Source organism: Otolemur garnettii, unplaced genomic scaffold, assembly GCF_000181295.1.
Source record: "Otolemur garnettii isolate 467f Iridium unplaced genomic scaffold, OtoGar3 scaffold00089, whole genome shotgun sequence".
Classification (NCBI taxonomy): Eukaryota; Metazoa; Chordata; class Mammalia; order Primates; family Galagidae; genus Otolemur; species Otolemur garnettii.
Genome location: NW_003852484.1, coordinates 6,362,569 through 6,381,947, shown reverse-complemented (window position 1 = coordinate 6,381,947; position 19,379 = coordinate 6,362,569). Strand labels below are relative to the sequence as shown.

At 43.0% G+C, this 19,379-nt stretch overlaps 1 protein-coding gene across 4 annotated transcripts in view; it reads right to left on the bottom strand.

Moving 5' to 3' along the window:
- Positions 1 to 968: 968 nt before the first annotated feature.
- Positions 969 to 19,379, bottom strand: part of B4GALT4 (beta-1,4-galactosyltransferase 4) — a 35,568-nt gene continuing 17,157 nt past the window's right edge. For 3 of the 4 annotated variants that reach the window (XM_023516315.1, XM_023516316.1, XM_023516314.1), the window contains exons 3-7: positions 14,972 to 15,204; positions 11,719 to 11,906; positions 7,035 to 7,157; positions 4,968 to 5,072; positions 969 to 1,848 (exon numbers count right to left, since the gene is read on the bottom strand). In XM_023516315.1, coding sequence (XP_023372083.1) covers positions 1,716 to 1,848; positions 4,968 to 5,072; positions 7,035 to 7,157; positions 11,719 to 11,906; positions 14,972 to 15,204 — 782 coding nt within the window. In that variant the 3' untranslated portion in view covers positions 969 to 1,715. The remainder of the gene's footprint in view (positions 1,849 to 4,967; positions 5,073 to 7,034; positions 7,158 to 11,718; positions 11,907 to 14,971; positions 15,205 to 19,379) is intronic. The other variant, XR_002774648.1, reaches the window with a different exon arrangement.

Sequence of the window (19,379 nt, the reverse complement as noted above, 5' to 3'; positions counted from 1 at the left end):
TGTGAGCTGTAATGCCACGGCACTCTACCCAGGGGGACAGCTTGAGGCTCTGTCTCAAAAAAAAAAAAAAAAAAAAATTATGAAAACCCTGAGCATTTCTTTGCTAAATAAAGGAAAAACACAACTTTCACTGCCTGGCCTGAGTTAAAGGTAAACTGGGCTAGCCCTAGGTAAACCTGTCATGTCTGTAAAATGTATTGTCCTTTCAAATTTTCCATCCCCACTTGGCTAGTGACTCCTTCTGTTTTTCTTGGTAACTCCCCACCCTGCTATTCCCTCTCCCTGCTTGGGAAAGATTAGACATTATTTCTACTTATTGGCTGGTTCTCATTCATGTTAAAGTTTAATGGTTATGATATTATGTAATAATGATTGAGAGCCCTTGGGCTTACATAATAAGCACAATACTTACCTACGAACTCTACATTGTGTATGTGTCCATTCACCTAAGCAAATAAAATCTTCTTATTGCTGTTCTCATCCAGTACCTGTCTCCTATTAACTTCCTTGGATTCCCTCCCCCATGCTCAACCCCTCCCTGGGAAGTTCAGAGTACTGATGCCTTCTCTCCTCCCAATCATTAACACTGCCCAAATCAGGGTCATGGCTCCACCATCCTTTCAAATCAAAGGCTTCCCAAGCCCTGGGCCCCTAAAGGGCAAGCTCCATCCCTTCTCATCTCACCGGCCCTGCTGCTCCCTCTATCAGAAGGAGGAGGCGCAGACGATAGAGAGGACAGAAACATGGAAAGGCCCAGGGAACAAGACACAGAGGCGCCTTCCACAAGACTGGGGCCCACAAAGGGAGGTCGTGCATGGGTGGGAAGAACAGGGGAGGGAATGCAAGGATGAAAGAGAGAGAGTGGGGGAGTTTGTTCTGGTTTTAAACTGTTTAGAATTATAAATATCAAAATGAATATACCTGTAGGCCTCAAATAACAGTAAAAACATAAGACTTGAACACCCAGAGCTTTTTCATATTTTATTAGAGAGGTATTTTATAGAGGTATTACTAGTTAAGACGTAATTTGGAAATTGCTAATTCATATCCTACGTGTACAAAATCATTTTACAAAAGTGCTTAAAAACTAGTAGATAATGTGTTCTCTGCCGGGCTACTGCTGGGAGGCTGCAACCGCACGCAGCTGCTGCTCTTCACCCCCACCACCTCCTGCCACCCCTTCATTCCCAAGTTCACCTCGTCTTGATTCTTTGCCTTTTCTCTCCTCTTTCGTAGCCAACTTCTCTTCTGGCCCCAAAGCTTCAGAGACAACCACGCAGGATAAACAAGTAACAGGAACACATTTTCGTACCTTGCTTTCTTGGGCGAGAACAATTCTGGTTCTCTGAGACATTAGGTATTCTTATTTCCTGTAGGCTTTCACCCTCCCTAATATGTCGCTTCAAATGTAAATAAATCTCCTCCAACCAGAGTTCTCACATGGCCTTCATTATATCTTTTGTGTCTGCCTTCTACATTTAGTCCTTTAAGTATCCACGTCACAAGATGTAACCCTCACAATCAAAACAACTAAGAAAGCTGTCTTGTTCTAAATATTTTACATTCCATATCTGCTAAGAAAATATAAAAAGGAAAAATTCAGCCCGATAATTAGCTGCAACAGGTTCTGAATGTGTGCTACTAGAGATGTCTCTAGGCCAAAACTATTGCAATCACGTAATCAGTTCTCCCAAATGTCACCAAACGATGCAGGGTCATGCACTAGACCAGAAGTCCACTGTGATGTTGATATATAAAGGTTTGTATACCACGGACAGTAATTTATAGGAACAACTAGCCAACCCATCTGTTTTCCACACTCGGGATACCTGATGTAAGAGCTTCATCCTGAAAGATAAAAAAGAATAAAAAGTGAATCATAAGAATTTTGCCTTGTCCCCAAATGTGGCATAATTATTTTTATAAAATTATTGTACCCCTTGGGTTTCCTATTGCAAAAAAAGTTTGTGCTCCCCATCAAAGGTAAGAGATGCCAATAATAGCCAAGTTTCATGTATCAGACCCCACCTAGGATTGTGGGAACCAAAGGTGACAACAGTCATGGCCCTGGGTGAGCAAACATCTACAGGACAGAGGATGTGCAAGAAACACCGGGATAATGAGGCCTGTGCCACCCACACTATCAGATCCTTAGATGAGCTTCAGGATGTCTCTGAAGACTCCAAAGTTGTTGGGAAAATTTTTTGTCTGTAAGCAAGGAAGGTACAAAGCTTTCATAAAAATCTCTCAAAAAAGTTAAAATGTACGTAAATAAGGATGAACAGGGGCACCCAACTCCATGAGGGAGTCAGGTGAGAGGTGACAGGTGAGAGGGGACAGGTGAGAAGGTGCATTTCACTAAGGCTCAACAGAGGAGAAATTCACCAGGTGAGGAAGGTGAAGGATAGGACACTCCAGCTAGGGTGACCGCTCTGAGCAAGATTCACAAACACACAAAAGAGCAAGATGCATTCTGACGAAGAATCTGGAATCTGAGAAGACAAGTGGGCAGAGAACAAAATAGATTTCTACTTGCTTCATAGTGAAAAGCAATAAACTTGGGTTACGTGTGACAACATGGCTGGAGATCAGAAGCATAATGGCAAGCACAGATACAGTGTGATTTCATTTATGTAGAGTTGAAAAATATGCACAACTAAACAATCTTTTGTCTAGGGGTCCAAGCATATGGGAAGACCAGAAAATCCAGAGCCAGCAGAAATAATTATCATTATCACAAACATTCCAGGAAGTGTTACCTGGGTACGGAGATGAGGGGACAATGGGAAGAGGGAGAAGAGGGGATGAGGGAGGCCCACACAGGCGATGGGACCCAGTGCTCTGGGTGGGAGACGGCAGGAGTATTCATGGTATCAAGACTCTTTCATATGGTTTAGAAGTATCCTTTTGAACTTATTCAACAATTTTTTTAATGAAAAGAGAAAGTTGCATGCCTATGAACACAGACTAGGAAGACAGAGAAAAGAGAAGTAGCTGTTTTACGAGAGTGGTAAGCTCTAACAGAAGGGCTAAAACCTTTTTAATATTGTTTTAAAATATTAACTCTAACAGAGCCCTTTACTATTGGGCTAAAAGCCCTTTAATAATGTTTAAAAATGTAGATGCTAACAAAAGAGCTAAAGTCCCCTTAATACTATTTTTAAATTAAGGGAAAACATCAGAACAAAGAAATACAGATTCCTCAATCAGAGCCTCATAAAGAACGGGCTGACCTGTCAGGGTTCCTTGGTTAAAGGGACAATTCCTGGGGCAGAAAAGTACAGGATGAGCCTGAAACATCTGATTGCATCAGAGCACAGGAAGGAAGCTCTCAAAGACTACTGTGGTTATATTAAAAGGATTCAGCCCAAAGAGGAGACAATTTGAATGCCAAGAAATATACTAACTACATCCTGAAGGATGCTAGAAATACCAACTCGCTAGTCTGAAAAATTATTAATCAATGCTTGATTCTCCCTTTATTCTGCCTTTCCTATAAAAACTGTCCCCTCAAGTACTCAAATAACTGAGGGCAAGACCTTCTCTGTAAAGAAATTTAGTAAGCACAGAAAGAATAATAAAATTAGAAAAATACAATTTTGCACTCCTAATTATATGGGGGGGGTGCATGATAAACTGCACATGAACTTTATGGCCACCCTGTATAATAAATTTAAGACTCAAACATCAATGACCATTCAAATCATTAGTTGAAAAACTGACGGGGAATTTCATAATGAATGGATTAAGCTAACAAAAGATGCACAGATCAACCCTGACATCATAAAAAAGGCACAACCAAAGATTACATCTTTCAGTCGTGATACCAGAGGAGGTACACAACACCATCAATGACACGTTCTTGCCCAAAAACAGTATCTGGAATCTGTTTGAGTATCCAGGAATCTAATTCTCAGTTTACATGAAAATACAGAGGCCAGAGGAACACATTAAGTTAGGCCACCAGGATGCAACCGGCAAAATAATGTAAGAGATTCTCCTGGAGAAATCACCTAGTTTGTTCAACAAATAAACTGTAGGAAAAAGAAAAAAGAAGGGGAGGGGGTGGCCCGTAGCTCAGTGGGTAGAGCACCGGCCACATACACTGAGGCTAGCGGGTTCAAACCCTGCCTGGGCCAGCTAAAACAACGACAACTGCAATAACAACAACAAAATAGCCAGGCACTGTGGTAGGCGCCTGTCAGCCCAGTTACTTGGGAGGCTGAGGCAAGAGAATCACTTAAGCTCAAAAGTTTAAGGTTGCTATCAGCTGTGACACGAGGGCACCCAAGGCGACAGCTTGAGACTCTGTGTCAAAAAAAAAAAAAGAAGAGGAAGGGGAGGGGAACCTACAGATTAAAAGAGATCAACCAAATGCAACATGGACCTAGTCTAGATACGGATCTGAACAAACTGTTAAAATAAAACGTTTTCAAAAAAAAAAACATTTCCATGAGGTTATCAAGGAAATCTGAACGCTGACATTCGATGATACTAAGGAGGAATTCTTAATTATGATAATGGTATTACAATTCTTCTTTCTAAACCTCTTGTATTTTAAGAATACACAGTGAAGTATTTACACCTGAAATGCTGTGATATCTGTTGATGTCTGTGATCTGCTCCTAAATAATCAAGTGGAGAAGAAAAACGTGAGGAAAAGAGGAGAGGCCATGAGTTGGTAACTGTCAGTGTACCAATCTCTCTGCTTCTGTGACTGTCTGAAGATTTCCTTAACAAAATCTTTTTTTTCCTTTGTTGCCCTTGGTAGAGTGCCGTGAGCTATCTCAAACTCTTGGGCTCAAGCGATTCTCTTGCGTCAGCCTCCTGAGTAGCTGGGACTATAGGCACCACCACAACGCCCAGCTATTTTAACAAAATGAACTGGCTTATCTGATCCAATTCAGCATAGTCTTTACTGACAGGCAAGGTGGATAGCTTGCCAGGCACATGCATCCAGGACTCACCGTTCTATATTGACCTCATTGCCTCTGTCTCTGGTGTGGAAGATCATTGTATATTTACCCACTTCAGGAATTGGCCGGGATATTTTCATCCTATGGAGCTCAACCCTAGAAAAATAAAAGGAAATTAAAAAAAAAAAAATCCATCCCACCTATGTACCACTAGGGACTTACAAAGAATCACTTTAAAAATTTATGCATGCACACACACACACAGTGTCACATATAGCTTGATTATTTAGGTATTAAAAAAAGGAAGAAAAATGTCTAAAACTTCAAATTTCCTGTGATGGTAGGACCTCAGGCAATAAGCCTATAAAAAATCACATGTAACATTTACTATTGGGGTATAAAGGAGGGAAATCTATCAGTTTATAATTAGTCATTTAAAAAAAAAACCTGATAAAGTATTAGCTATAAAATATCCTGAAGTATAAAAGAACCAACTCTCTCAGGATCCCTAATTTACTTAGAGTTGTCTTCTTCTAACCAAGAAAGAAACACAAACCTAGGTTCAAATCTGGACTCTCATTTGCAACCTCAGTAAGCCAGTTCATTGTTTCAGGTCTCTGACCCCTTATTGTCAAAGGGCAATGGTGATACCGAGTTGATTTGGCTCACGTGACATAATCTGCATGGGGCGTGCTTTGTAAACTGTGGTGTATTTTATAAGCAAAAAAAGTGTGATGCTTACTGCACAGGTGAATAAGTAAGTAGTTAGCAAATAAATCTCAACCAACTTTTATGTTAAAATCATTCTGGTTTATATATAGCATTAGTCACGGCCATTCTGAAGGCCATGATGATCTTATCAAATGAAAGCAAAACGTGGGGTTCCCCTCTACCTTGAAGCTGAGGGGTAGCAGGGAAAGAGTGAAGATATGTGATCAGTGCAAAATTCTCCTATTCACCCCAGTAGGGCAGTGAAGTAGACTTAAGGAAGATGATAGGGATAGTTTACTGCTAGTCTCTGCTACTCTTTTTTTTTTTATTATTGAATGGTAACTATGTACATCAATGCACTTCTGGGGTACAGTGTGGGGTCTTCACATGTAATCTGAAATACTTCCATCAAACTGGTCAACACAGCCTTCATGTCACTTTCTCAGAGTCTCTGCTACTCTTACCCTGAAATCTGGAGTACCCTCCATCCAGTTCACAAGCACGGCCATGCAAGCTGGCTGCAAAGAGCTGCTGCCCATCACTATGGCCATTTCTGTGTGGTCCTTTATCAGAAAATCCATCCCCTGCTGCTAGAAACATGCCAGAGGCTTTCTGCCCAGACATAGGAACAGGACCAGCATGGAGGCCCTCGGTTCTTTCCACTGAAGCAATGGAAAATTTCTGACAGTCATCCATCTATTAAATCCAAACCCTATCCCAAGAGGCAATACCAGGAGGGAAAAGGGAGGATTTCTGATACCCAGAAAGACCCTGTGATTACAAGTCTGAAGATACAAGTCCTGAGCTCTTGAACGATTACTTATTTCTAAGAAGTAGGGATACTTATAACTACCTGCCACAAAGCCCAAGCTCAGAGGCAGAATCTGAAGGTAATGCCAGCAGCGCAGAGGCAGGCCTGAGAGTCAGGCGGCCAGCTGCTCCCACAGTGTGCGGGGCTGGCTGATGCCTAAGAAGGAGAGGACGTTCCTGCAGTCTTGCAACTCCTCCCAGGCTGTTGGCATTCCCTGCTCTGGACACTGGGAGCTGAGCCAGGATCCCCGGGGGTCTGAGAGAAAAGTGTAAGGCTCATAACAGACCCTATTGCAAACTGCATTTTTGCAAACAAAAATGTGAGTTTGAGACTTTACACTCACCACTGAGATCTTGCCTCAGTAATTCCCACCAAGAAGTCCACAAAGACTGTCACAACACTTCTGGACCCCAAATACCCATGAGCCAGGAATAAGCTGCCACTGGCCAAGAAATATTTGGGCCTCCCTCCACCCCACTTACTCCCTAATCTGTACCTAGTGACCTAGCACCTAGAGGAAGTTTACATCTACGCAGGTTTCCAGAGCCACCACTGATAGCAGAGCCCTGTGAAGGGGACCTCTCTCTGTTGTTCACCTGAGTCTGAGGTCATCGTCTTCGCCTCCCCATCCCCAGTAGTTGTTAGAGAATCCATTCACCTTGAAAAATTGCTCTCTGCTTAGGGCAGTAACACCCCCAAAATATCCACTGTAACGTAACCTGGAGCAAAAGAGAGAAGGAAAAGGTAAGGACATTAGTACAAAGACCTTTTGTGCTCCAAAGACTTTTTTTATTAGATCATAACTGTGTACGTTACTGCATTTATGGGGTACAATGTGCTGATTTTATATACCATTTGGAATGTTTACATCAAACTGGTTAACACAGCATTCACCTCACTTATTTGATCACTGTGTTTAGCATTCACCTCACTTATTTAATTGCTGTGCTTAGACATTTATACTCTACTATTAATATATTTGACATGTACCCTTGCAATATGCACAGTAGCTGAGGCTCCACTGATTATATTCCCACCAACCAGAGGTCTTGGATTTCAAGGCTGGCCTTGTAGGAGCTCTTGAAAGATCCTGCACTGCCCACCCACCTCCCAACTCTCCCAGCCTTCCCTGTCTTGCCTTCTCTCCTCTGTCTAGGCAAATGCTCACCTTTGCTCGCTAAGCAAGGTGTCACCCAACTGATACTGGTGATGTTTCTGTTTACAGGTCTAGAGAGATAAGTGTGAACCACAACATCAGATCTAGATGACAGATTTCATTTCATGTGCCAACATAATGAGTGGCAGCAGCTACCAAGAGAACTTGGTTAAGAAAGATTCTGAGGCTGCATCCAGGTTCAACATAACGACTGTCACGATGACTAGACACACATGCACATGAATGCGCGTGCACACACAAAGAACGCCAAAAAAGGATGCACATTTTTAGAAAGGAAAAGACTATATTAATGTTGTAATACTCAAGCTATGTGGGACATCTGTACTTCTCAAAGCTACAATATATAAGATAACTAACATGAGCAGTATATATTGAGTATTGTAACATTAATACAGTTTTTTGTTTTCTTAAAATGTGTACACAGATTTTGGCATAGCGTTTGTGTATTTTTTTCTTTTCTTTTATGGGGCGGTGGTGGAAAGCAGGGGACAGCTCCCTCACGCACTCTGCATGCCACACATCCTTCTCTGCATGCAGATCTTCAACTCACAGTCTGTTTGCTGAAGAACCCAACACACCTCAACACCCACGAGGTTTCTGTCCTGGCAACTACATAGAGGATATGGCCTTTCATGTACAGAATAATAATTAGGTTTTGAGAAGAAGACAGTAATTGTGCTTTGGATAGGCTAAATTTGAGATGTTCCTGGGGCTTTGCCAACAGGCAAAAACAGAGGCCAAGCTCACAAGAGGACAGCTACAGACACAGCTTTGGAAAGGAGCTGTCAACAGGTACCAGTTGAAGGCACAGTCATAGAGGAAATCACCCGAAGACATCTAGTCAGTGAGCAGAGTACAGAGGTACAGGGTGGGGGTAAGCCCTGCAGAGCCATGGGAGAGACTAAGTACAGAGGGAAAGAGGGGGAAAAACAACAGGAAAATGGTCAGGAGAAAACAATCTGAGATGAGAGCACCTCCCAGTTATGCAGGACTCTTATTATCAGTGGGCAAATTAATCATCTGAGAAATAAAGACACCCTTTAATTGTAACAATTCAGAAATACAGATGAAGGCAGCTTAATAACTTGAATGTCATAGACTAAAAAGATGCCAACATTTGGAGGATTTCTAAATTTGATTAACTTCAGTTCAAACTATTCCAGGACCAATTGCATATTTATGATTTCTAAATAAGAAGAAAAGCCAAAAGGAAAGATCAATAAACATGGAGACACTTGCCATCTAACAGGTGGTGTCCCAAAAGCTAATCTGTAGTTTAGCTGTTTGTTTCTACGTTCTGAGTACAGCCTGGGTTCACTGCTCACTCTATAAAAGAAATCGATTTACTTATAGATCCCTTACTTAAAAGTGTGGGAAATGGTATTTTTGCAACCTAAAACAAACCAAAGGGAATAAAGTGCTTAAAAGGTAATCATGACTGATGGAGCCATCTACCAGCAGTGACTCACTGCCATGATTACCAGAACTGACTGGGAAGGGGGTTTTTTTGTTTGTTTTTTTTTTTTGAGACAGAGTCTCAAGCTGTCGCCCTGGGCACAGTGCCATGACGCCACAGCTCAGAGCAATCTCAAACTCTTAGTATTAAGCGATTCTCTTGCCTCAGACTCCCAAGTAGCTGGCACCACAGGCACCCGCCACAACACCCAGCTATTTTTTTGTTGCAGTTGGCATTTTTTTTTTTTTTAGCTGGCCCAGGCCGGGTTCAAACCTGCCAGCCTCAGTGTATGTGGCCAGCACCCTACCAACTGAGCTACGGGTGCTGCCCAGGAAGGGGTTCTTAATCACCTAAGATCAGCAGCTTCATGAGGGCACTGTGAGTAGGAGCACTGCCCAGGCATACCCTGCCAAGCTTCAGTAAGCAAACACCATGAGAGATCCAGCACTGACAATTTGGTAGGGATCTACCACAACCACCATCCGCTCTGCACAAGACAACTGGGAGACACTGTAATACACCAGCCACGTCCGAAGGAATTTATACTTTAACCGGAGAAATGAGCCCCATCAGATTCTGAGGACCGAGATGCCACTGCAACAGGAGGGGGTGGGTCTGGCAGGACTCAGACAGGTGGAAACATGGGGGTGTCTCTTGGGGACAAAAGCGCAGGCTGTCAGAGGAACACCTGGACAAGTTTAGCTGGAAAAGGCAGGAGCAGAGAAGACAAGCTGGAAAGAAAGGGTAAGGAACTGTGTCTCAGTTGCCTATTAGATGGCAACTGTCTAGGGTATTTGCTTTGGGTTTTTCTTATCTGTGAAAGCATAAATATTTCATTAGCCCAGTACAGTTTTATTTATATTTTTAAAGGACTATAAGGCCCAGGGGTGGGGGAACTGTAGCCATAAAGTAACAGTGGAGTCATAAAACAACAGCAAAAGGCAGGCAGTTGCCAAAGGAATTCTGGACAGTAAAATTTGCCACAGGCTTGCCGGGAGCTTTAGCACTGACCCACAGACAGTGATAACCAAGATTAGTCTTTGGCTTCATTACAGTCTGAGACACTGGGCCAAGTTCTTTTAACTTCTTCCCTCTGCATGTGTGTAAAGTGAAAACATGTCTTCTACTTACACTTGTGAGGTTGGTGAGACCCTGCAGGAGGATGTATGGACTTAAACTTGGTGGCACAGTGACACAGAGTTGCCAGCAGGGGGCAGACACCCAGCTTCCTGAAGCTGAATTTGTCCACACACAGGGATTCTGCCCAGAGCCACAAAGCTAAGGACGCAACTCCTACATTATACTTATACGTGCCTCTCCCTGGCTACAAAAGATGAGGCCGTTTACATGATACATACAATAAACTAGAAACAGACATGACAAACCAGGACCAGAGAAATACTTAAATCAGAACATAAAACTAGGATAGAAAATACGTTAGAACTCTGCAAGTAAGATTTTTTTCCGTTTCTAAAAAAGGGCTATGGATTTGGCTCAGAGCTTCTTGCATCCAGATCAAAAGAGCAGACACACTCAATTATCTGACTGACATTAAGAAAACCTGTCAGTTGCTCAATAGAGACAAAGACTTTCTAATATTTATCGGTAAAAGAAACATCTGACCAGTTACAAGCAAACTAAAACAGCAAGAGTCATACATGGGCTGTTTCTTGGACTAGCATCTGATGAAATCCAAAACTGTGACACTAAAGTATGTAAGTCAAAGTCACTTCCCAAAGTCACTTAGGAATGCCCAAGAACTCAGCTTTCTTGTGGTCCAGCTTAAACAAAGATAAAACCTAGAATCCCAACAAAAGGCCTGTCCTTAAAATAATCCTGTGTGATTGTTTAGAAATGAACTGGGCAAGATGATGTTTAGAAAGAATTGGGCAATGGAAAGGTTATCAAGTTTCTGAAGTAGAAATAGATGTTCTGCGTTGTAGGTGGTGACAGCTTATTAATTTTACATAATACGCAAACAGATGGTGATACGCTTCTGAAAAAAGTACAGGGTGTTCAGCCATGATATCCTGCTTTCTTCAGTGCAGAAGTGGCTTAAAGAAACCAGAAAACAAAGCCCTTAGATAATAAGATGCAGACCCAAAGATCGAGTTCCCACCAAACAGAAAAATCCTGTGCTTTCCTCCTTGCCCTCTGCCCCCCACCCCGCCCTCATCCTAACTCAGGCTGTGGCTTCTCCCCTCCTGTTGCTCTAACCAATACATAAAAGACAGACTGCACCAAGCTTTCTCCTGTCATTCCCAGCTGTAACCATGTGTCAACAGCTCCCTATCCCCTTCCATAGGAAATCCAAACTTCTTACCAGACTAAACAAAGCCTGCATAATCACTTGCCCCTCTTTCCAGACATTCTAGAATACCAGTGAACTCCGTGCATATCTCCCCAAACTGTGCCATGCAGTTTGGAACTCTGCTAAGAGGCTCCTGTCGATTTCACAAAATGAAGGTGCTACCAAAGTTACTACATGGTGTTTGCCTTCGTACACTCTCTAATTCCTACCTTGAACTTGACGCTATCTATCATGGACCATCATTCTTATTTCTTTTTTTTTTTTAAGAACTCTGGGTACTTGCTCCACACAGGCAGGCTTCTCAACCTGAGCAACCCACCAGCAGACCCGCCTTACCTGTACCCAGTACTGTTCCTGCCAACGACCAGGTGTCTGGGCTGATCCTCACACTTGTAAATGTTAAAGTCGTTCTCGGGCACCAGGTCCACATCATGGAATATAAAGCAGTCCCAATTTTCTTCCTTTAGAGCTTCCAGGTAGCCCACATTCAACAGTTTGGCTCGATTAAACTTTTTATTTCCAGCCTATACGTACAAAAATTAAAACTTGAAAAGCTACTGAGATAGGATTTCACTTTGTTCCCCTCTTCAGTTCCGATTGGGAAATTGCTGTTCCTCTTGCTAACACCTGAGATTAGACTTGTGATATAAAGATCTGACAGTGAATGCAATGATCATAAAAGACTATTTTGTTTCCTTCATGCTTCACACATAGTTGTATTCCATAACTTATAAAACATTCCTTGAAATTTGGAGAGCTGTAGTTTAATGGTATAGAGCTACAATCCCCAATGCCTGGGGATACGGGTCTGCAGCCTGTTAGGAACCAGGCCACACAGTTTCGTCTGTACTGACAGTCCCTCCCATTGCTCAGATCACCACCTGAGTTCTGCTTCCTGTCACATCAGGGATAGCATCAGATTCTCACAGGAGCGTAAGCTGCACATGCAAGGGACCTAGTTGTGCACTCCTTATGAGACTCTAATGTCTCCCTTCCCTCCATACCCTGTCCATGGAAAAACTGTTTTCCATGAATCTGGTTCCCAGTGCCAAAATGCGTGGGGACTGCTGGCTTATGGTTTTGGTTTTGCAAGATTAAAAAGTTCTGGAGATTGGATGCACAACAGTGTGAATATTCATAACACTACTGAACCGTACAGTTAAAAATGGCTAAGAAAGTAAAAATAAATGAAAGTGAAAAAAATGCCAAACATGGTAAACTTTGTTATGTGTACTTTGCCACAATTAAAAAACATGACAACAGGCTAGGCGCAGTTGCTCACAGCTATAATCCTGGCACTCTGGAAGGCCGAAGCAGAAGAATTACTTGAGCTTTCGAGTTTGAGACCAGCCTGAGCAAGAGGGAGACCCCAATCTCAAAAAAATAGGAAAATTAGCCAGCATTGCCGTGGGGACCTATAGTCCCAGCTATTCAGGAAGCTGAGGGAGGAGGCCAGGTTAGACCCAAGAGTTTGAGGCTGCTGTGGGCTAAGGTGACACCACAACACTGTAGGCCCTCTAGGCCTCTGTCTCCATAAAAGAAAAAAAAAGTACAACACTTTGGAAACACAAAAATAACTTGAATAATTAAAAATAAAGTAGTATAAAAAAGAATAATATAGTATACACTTAAAATTTATCAAGATGATAGCTCTCATGTTAAGTGTTCTTACCACAATTAAAAAAAATTCTTTTAAACTCAAAATTTCAAAAGTACTTTTATATTCCACATAAAACTATAAAATCTTTCTTACAGACATCCTAAGCAGTATTACTGCTTTGCTGTTCAGCTCTTAGCTGATCCCAATCTTACCCTCTGTTACAAATTTATACTAAGCCTCCAAAAGGTTTAGTTAACAGCCAACAGAAAGGATCAAGAAATCTTGAATTATAAACCAAAAAGGTTATTGCTAATATTTTTAAGCTACTTCAAGTTGCTTGGTGATCACGGCAAGAAAATCCTGTTCTAACACTAATGGCAGAGGACAATCGTCACATGGCCTGACAGATGGAGATTTGCCCCAGGGTCGGGGAACAGCACAGTGTGATCAAAGCTGACCTATGAAAACAAATCTATAGTACTACCTTTCTCATGCTTGCATGGGTCAAATTCCAGAAGAACTAATTCTAGTTCAATTAATAGTTTATCATCGTAAAAGTACAAGTAGTTTTCAGAAGCTAACACAGTGTTTTCCTGAAAAGAATAACATACAGTAGAAATATTTTTCTACTCATAACAAATAGTATTATACCTTGTAGGACCTTCCTGTCCTGAGTAAGAATTCAAATCAAATAAATCAAACCCATGGCCAACAATGTTAAAAACAAAAATAATCATGAAAGAATATAAAGTAAAATTTCGTTACAAGCACTAAAAAATGGACACAGATTCAAAAGCACATTGATTTTTAAGAGTCCCCAATTTATTATAAAAATAATGGCAGAGCTGATCCTCTCAGTTATCAAAAATTCTACCTAAAACAAACATTACCAATCATAGTCAATACTATATAAGTAGTTGATGATACTTGTTTTTTAGGGGTTTTTTTGAAACAGTCGGTCTTACTTTGTCACCCTCTATAGAGTGCTATGAAGTCATAGCTCACAGCAACCTCAAACTCTTGGGTTCAAGCAACTCTCTTGCCTCAGCCTCCTGAGTAGCTAGGACTACAGGCACCCGCCACAATGCCCAGCTATTTTTAGAGGCAGGGGTTCTTGCTCTGGCTCAGGCTGGTCTCAAACCTGTGAGCTCAGGCAATCTACCTGCCTCAGCCTCCCAGAGTGCAGGATTACAGGCAAGAGCCACCATGCCCGCAGTTGATAATATTTGCTTGCATTCTTAGATTCTGTAATAAATTGAGGGGAGATTATTTCCCTGGCCCAGGATAATCTGAATAGTTTAGACACAGATGTTTAAACTGATGTCTTAGTTCTCTTTTGATAAATTTAATACCAAATAGGGGCATCTTTAATCACCCATTCCATCGATCTTAGAGCTAAATTCTTCCAAAGCAGCCTACAGTAACATTGTCCCTACTAAATCCTGATTCTGGAAGCCAAATAAGTAGATCAAGAAAGTAAAAATTAAACTTAACATGTTTTACATAAAAAAACACTGTCAAAGTTAAAGGCAGAAATGTGGATATAGTCAAGGCTATTAACAGATTATTCTGTCAAACCCTCTGTCCAGGTCCCCATTAAAATAGCTATAGTCAATAACGAAAAGCAATTCCAGCATCTCATCATGTGGTGTTTAGCAGATGCAGAGGGAGACACAGGGAGTCAGTAACTCTCCAGAGAAAATCCTCGGGCAGTCACTGACTAACACGGAAGGGCTCAGAGAAAACAGGCTTCCTCCTGGGGTCCATGCAAGGGCAGCGAAACTGCCCACAACTTGGTCCCATAACTCCACACTCTGGGACAAGAATTTTCTCCACTCCTTTCAGGGATAAATGAGGTAAGAGAACTCTCCTTGGATGATACTCTGTTGTTCCTTTGCCTAAGCCAGACAAATGGCCACCTGGCCAGGTCCCTCCCAGAAAGGAGGAGCTAGAGGGCAGGACCCTTCACCCCCCGCCCCGCCAACTCACCTGGTGGATGATGTAGATGCCGTAGTCCAGCTGCTGCCTCTGCAGGAAGGGATGCAGATGCTCCAGCAGGTACATCAGGTGTTTCTCTCTGTTCCGGTGTGGGATGAGGATGGCCACCCGCTGCAAAGCCTCGCATTCCTCGGGGTGATACCGGCCCCTCTGCACTTTGGGATTTTCTGCCTGCACCTCTTCCCAAGTGAGATCTGGTTTGAAAATGAGCTTGCTCTGGCCTCCTGCAATAACCAAAGGACGCAGGTAATAACAGCACTATCTCATTAACTGTAGAGAGGCTAACGTGAGCTGAGACAGGCAAAGCAGTTCGAACACTAGCACACAGGGAGCACTGTGATAGCTTCTGTTATTTAAAGGCTAACTTACTCATGAACTATAACCTCTCTTAGTCATGAACTATAACCACAGAATCGTATCACTCGCCTATTAGCTGTGAAAGCAAGTAAAGTAATACAGAAGAGCATTTCCTCGTGGTAGGAATGACCCATCTGTAAGTAGGAAGTGCAGGCTGCCCTGGTGACCATGGAAAAGAGCAAAGGTCAGGGCTAGACTAACTCTTCAGATTTGCTCTGTATCTTTTCCTTCTCCAAATTCCAGAAGGAGGGTGAATTCTCTTAAAAATCAAGAGCATGTGAAAATTCTAGATTGTATATAGAGTCAGTACATTGTACCCCATAAACGCAGAAATGTACACAGTTATGATCTAATAAAAAAAAATCAAGAGCATGGCATTGAATCAAGCTCGCAGCCAAGGCCTTTTTCCTACTGCTGCGTAAACTCAGGGGCTGTCCTGGCTCCCTGGAGGTAAAACACTGGAAAGGAATAGAAATCTGGTGTACCAGGTGTGTGCAACACTGTAACAATTTTGTGCCACCATGGCAAACATTTCCCACGGAGAACAGCATTTGCTCAATGGGCCTGGAAGGAGCCTGACCAGACGAAGCTCAAGGAGCCACAAGAGGAAACGGACCTCAGCTTTGTTTATCTTTTTTATTTTTTTAACTCCACATATATTGGTCAGGCTGTAAAACCTCAAGGTGCCTGAAAGTTGTACTATCCCCTTCTGAGCAAAGCAGCCCCTTCCTATGTATAAGCCTCCATGCCTTGGTTCATGTGACCATCAGCCTTCCCCCAGCCCCTGGTCATGGCTGCCTGGACCAGGCTCCAGGGTCTAACACCTCAGTTCTCTGCTCAACAGCACCAGAGGTGAGTAACTGCCTCCAGCCCTTCAGGTGCCTTCCTGAAGGGTCTGCACCCTAGATATACCCAGCAGTCAGTAACACCTAAAGACAAACAGTAAGAAATAAAAGTTACAGGCCAGGCACAGTGGCTCATGCCTTGGGAGGCCAAGGTGGATAGATTTCTTGAGCTCAGGAGTTTGAGACCAGCCTGAGCAAGAGCAAGACCCCGACTCTACTAAAAATAGAAAAAACTAGCCAGGCATTCTGACTGACACCTGTAGTCCCATCTATATAGGAGGTTGAGGCAGGAGGATCACTTGAGCCCGAGAGTTTGAAGTTGCCGTGAGCTCTAACACCACAGCACTCTAGCCAGGGCAACAGAGTAAGACTCTGTCGAAAGAAAGAAAGAAAGAAAGAGAGAGAGAGAGAGAGAGGGAGAGAGAGGGAGAAGGAGAGAGAGAGAGAGAAAGAAAGGAAGGAAAGAAAGAAAAGAAAGAAAGAAAGAAAAGAAAGAAAGAAAGAAAAGAAAGAAAAGAAAGAAAGAAAAGGAAAAGAAATGGAGTTACACAGAAGACCAGAGCTGGAGCTCCTGCTGAGCTACAGAGCTGCCGGAGATTACTGGGGCAACTGTGGAGGTGGTTTCCTGCCTGGCCTTTTCATAAACCCCATCATTAACCTGACCACGTCTCTGTTCTTACACTCTAAAAAACCCTCACACAACACGTCTGACATTAACTAGGTTCTGGCTCACCTTCTCATTGTCATGGTTTGCATGTGCCCTAACTTTCTAGTATCTGTTTCCATTTACTCTGTCCATCTCCATTCCACCACCCCCAATCCTCCCCACAGCATCTTCTCAGGTTCTGTGGCTCCTTAGGTCTCTAATGGCCCATCTGAAGTCATCACTACTATGCCACCCTTGTAAACCATACTCACTCGGCATCACATCACTGCCTGTCTATTCTTATGAATGAATGTACTGCTTAAATATATTCTGAGGATTTGGGGTAGAGGGGACACTACAATCAGATTTGCTTTTTTTTTTTTTTTGAGATAGAATCTCACGCTGTTGCCCCAGAGTTGAATGCTATAGAGTCATTATAGCCCATGGCAACCTCAAACTTTTGGGCTCAAGCTATCCTCATGGCTCAGGTTCCCTAGCAGCTGAGACTATAGGTGCTTGCCACAACGCCCAGTCAGTTTTTCTATTTTTAGTATAGATAGGGTCTTGCTCTTGCTTAGGCTGGCCTCAAACTCCTGAGCTTAAGCAACCCACCTGCCTTGGCCTCCCAGAATGCTATGATTACAGGCATGAGCCACCACGCCTGGCCCTAGATTTGCATTTTAATCATTTTCCTATCTCAATTGTGTAATATGTGAAGGGAACACACAATGAGGAATTACATTCGGGCTCTTCCATGACTGACTGAGGACAAGCTGCACGTCAACATGAATACAGTACAAGACTGTGAGTCAACTAGGAAAGAGGGTCCATGGACTGAATGTTTGTGTCTCCCCCAAATTCCCATGTTGACATCCTAATCCCCGATGTGAGGCCTTTGGGGAGTAATTAGGTTTAGATGAAGTCATGTCGGTGGAGCCTCTTGTGAGATTAACGCCCTCACAAAAGGAGCAAGAGGGATGAATCTTTCTCCTCTCCTCCATGCGTGTAGGAAAGGCCACATGGAGACACACTCGTAAGAAGACCCTCACCAAGAACCTGACCGTGCTGTCACCCTTATCTCAGACTGCTAAACCAATTTACTATTTACTTAAGTTGAAAGGAACTACTTCAAAGGGGAATAAAAACATACAACATATTTAAGAAATAAACGCTAAAGATAATATTGAAAATGTTAATCTCTGCCCCTTGACTTTATACTTTGGCCAAGGGCATGTATAAACGTGACACAAACGGGGGCAGCACCTGTGGCTCAGTGAGTAAGATGCCAGCCCCATACACCAAGGAGGGCGGGTTCGAGCCCGGCCCAGCCAAACTGCAACAAAAAAATGTCTGGGTGTTGTGGCAGGCACCTGTAGTCCAAGCTACTCGGGAGACTGAGACAAGAGAATCGCCTAAGCCCAAGAGCTAGAGGTTGCTGTGCGCTGTGACACCATGGTACTCTACCACAGGTGACAAAGTGAGACTCTGTCTCTAAAAAAAAAAAAGTGACACAAATGGAATCTTGAATATGCTTGTATTTCTCTTACTCATACTCTTTTGTGCCCTGCTGATACAATGGGAAAAACATTCTCGGACTAGTCCACTGGTCCCAGGAGGATGGGAGACTACAAGTGCTGAGACTCCAGTATTTTCATAAAACGGAATGCTATATACCAGGCATCCTAAAACTACGGCCCACGGGCCACGTGCGGCCCACCGAGGACATTTACCCGGCCCGCTGGGTATTTTTGCTGCCACTGCCTGTCCTGCTTAGCAGCCAACTCGTCCCGGGGCCTGCAGTCCAGCCCTCCAATGGTCTGAGGGACAGTGAACTGGCCCCCTGTTTAAAAAGTTTGAGGACCCCTGCTATACACCAATGAAACTGAACAAGCTATAACCACATGCAACCAGGTGAGCAGATTTCACAAAAATAATGTTGAACAACAGAAGCCAAACACAAAAAGAATACACCATATATGCTTCCAATTTATAAAGTTCAAAGCAGGAAAAAATCTCAGGTACAGAGTTAGAATCATTTTTTTTTTTTTGAGACAGAGCCTCAAGCCGTCCCCCTGGGTAGAGTGCCGTAGCATCGCAGCTCACAGCAACCTCCAACTTCTGGGCTCAAGCGGGTCTCCTGCCTCAGCCTCCCAAGTAGCTGGGACCACAGGCGCCCGCCACAATGCCTGTCGTCATTGTTTGGTGGGCCCAGGCTGGATTTGAACCCGCCACCTTAGGTGTATATGGCTGGCGCCTTAGCCTCTTGAGCCACAGGCGCAGAGCCCAGAGTTAGAATCTTGAAGCCAGGGTAGTGACTAAAAGAAGCATGGGAACCCCCAGGGTTCTAGTAAGATTCCATTTCTTAGTTTTTTTTTGTTTGTTTGTTTGTTTTTATTTTATTGAATGGTAACTGTGTACATTGATGCACTTTGGGGGTACAGTGTGGTGTTTTCACACACAATCCATGACATTTCCATCAAACTGGTTAACATAGCCTTCATGTAACTTTCTTAGTTATTATGGCAAAACATTCATATTCTACTCATAGAAA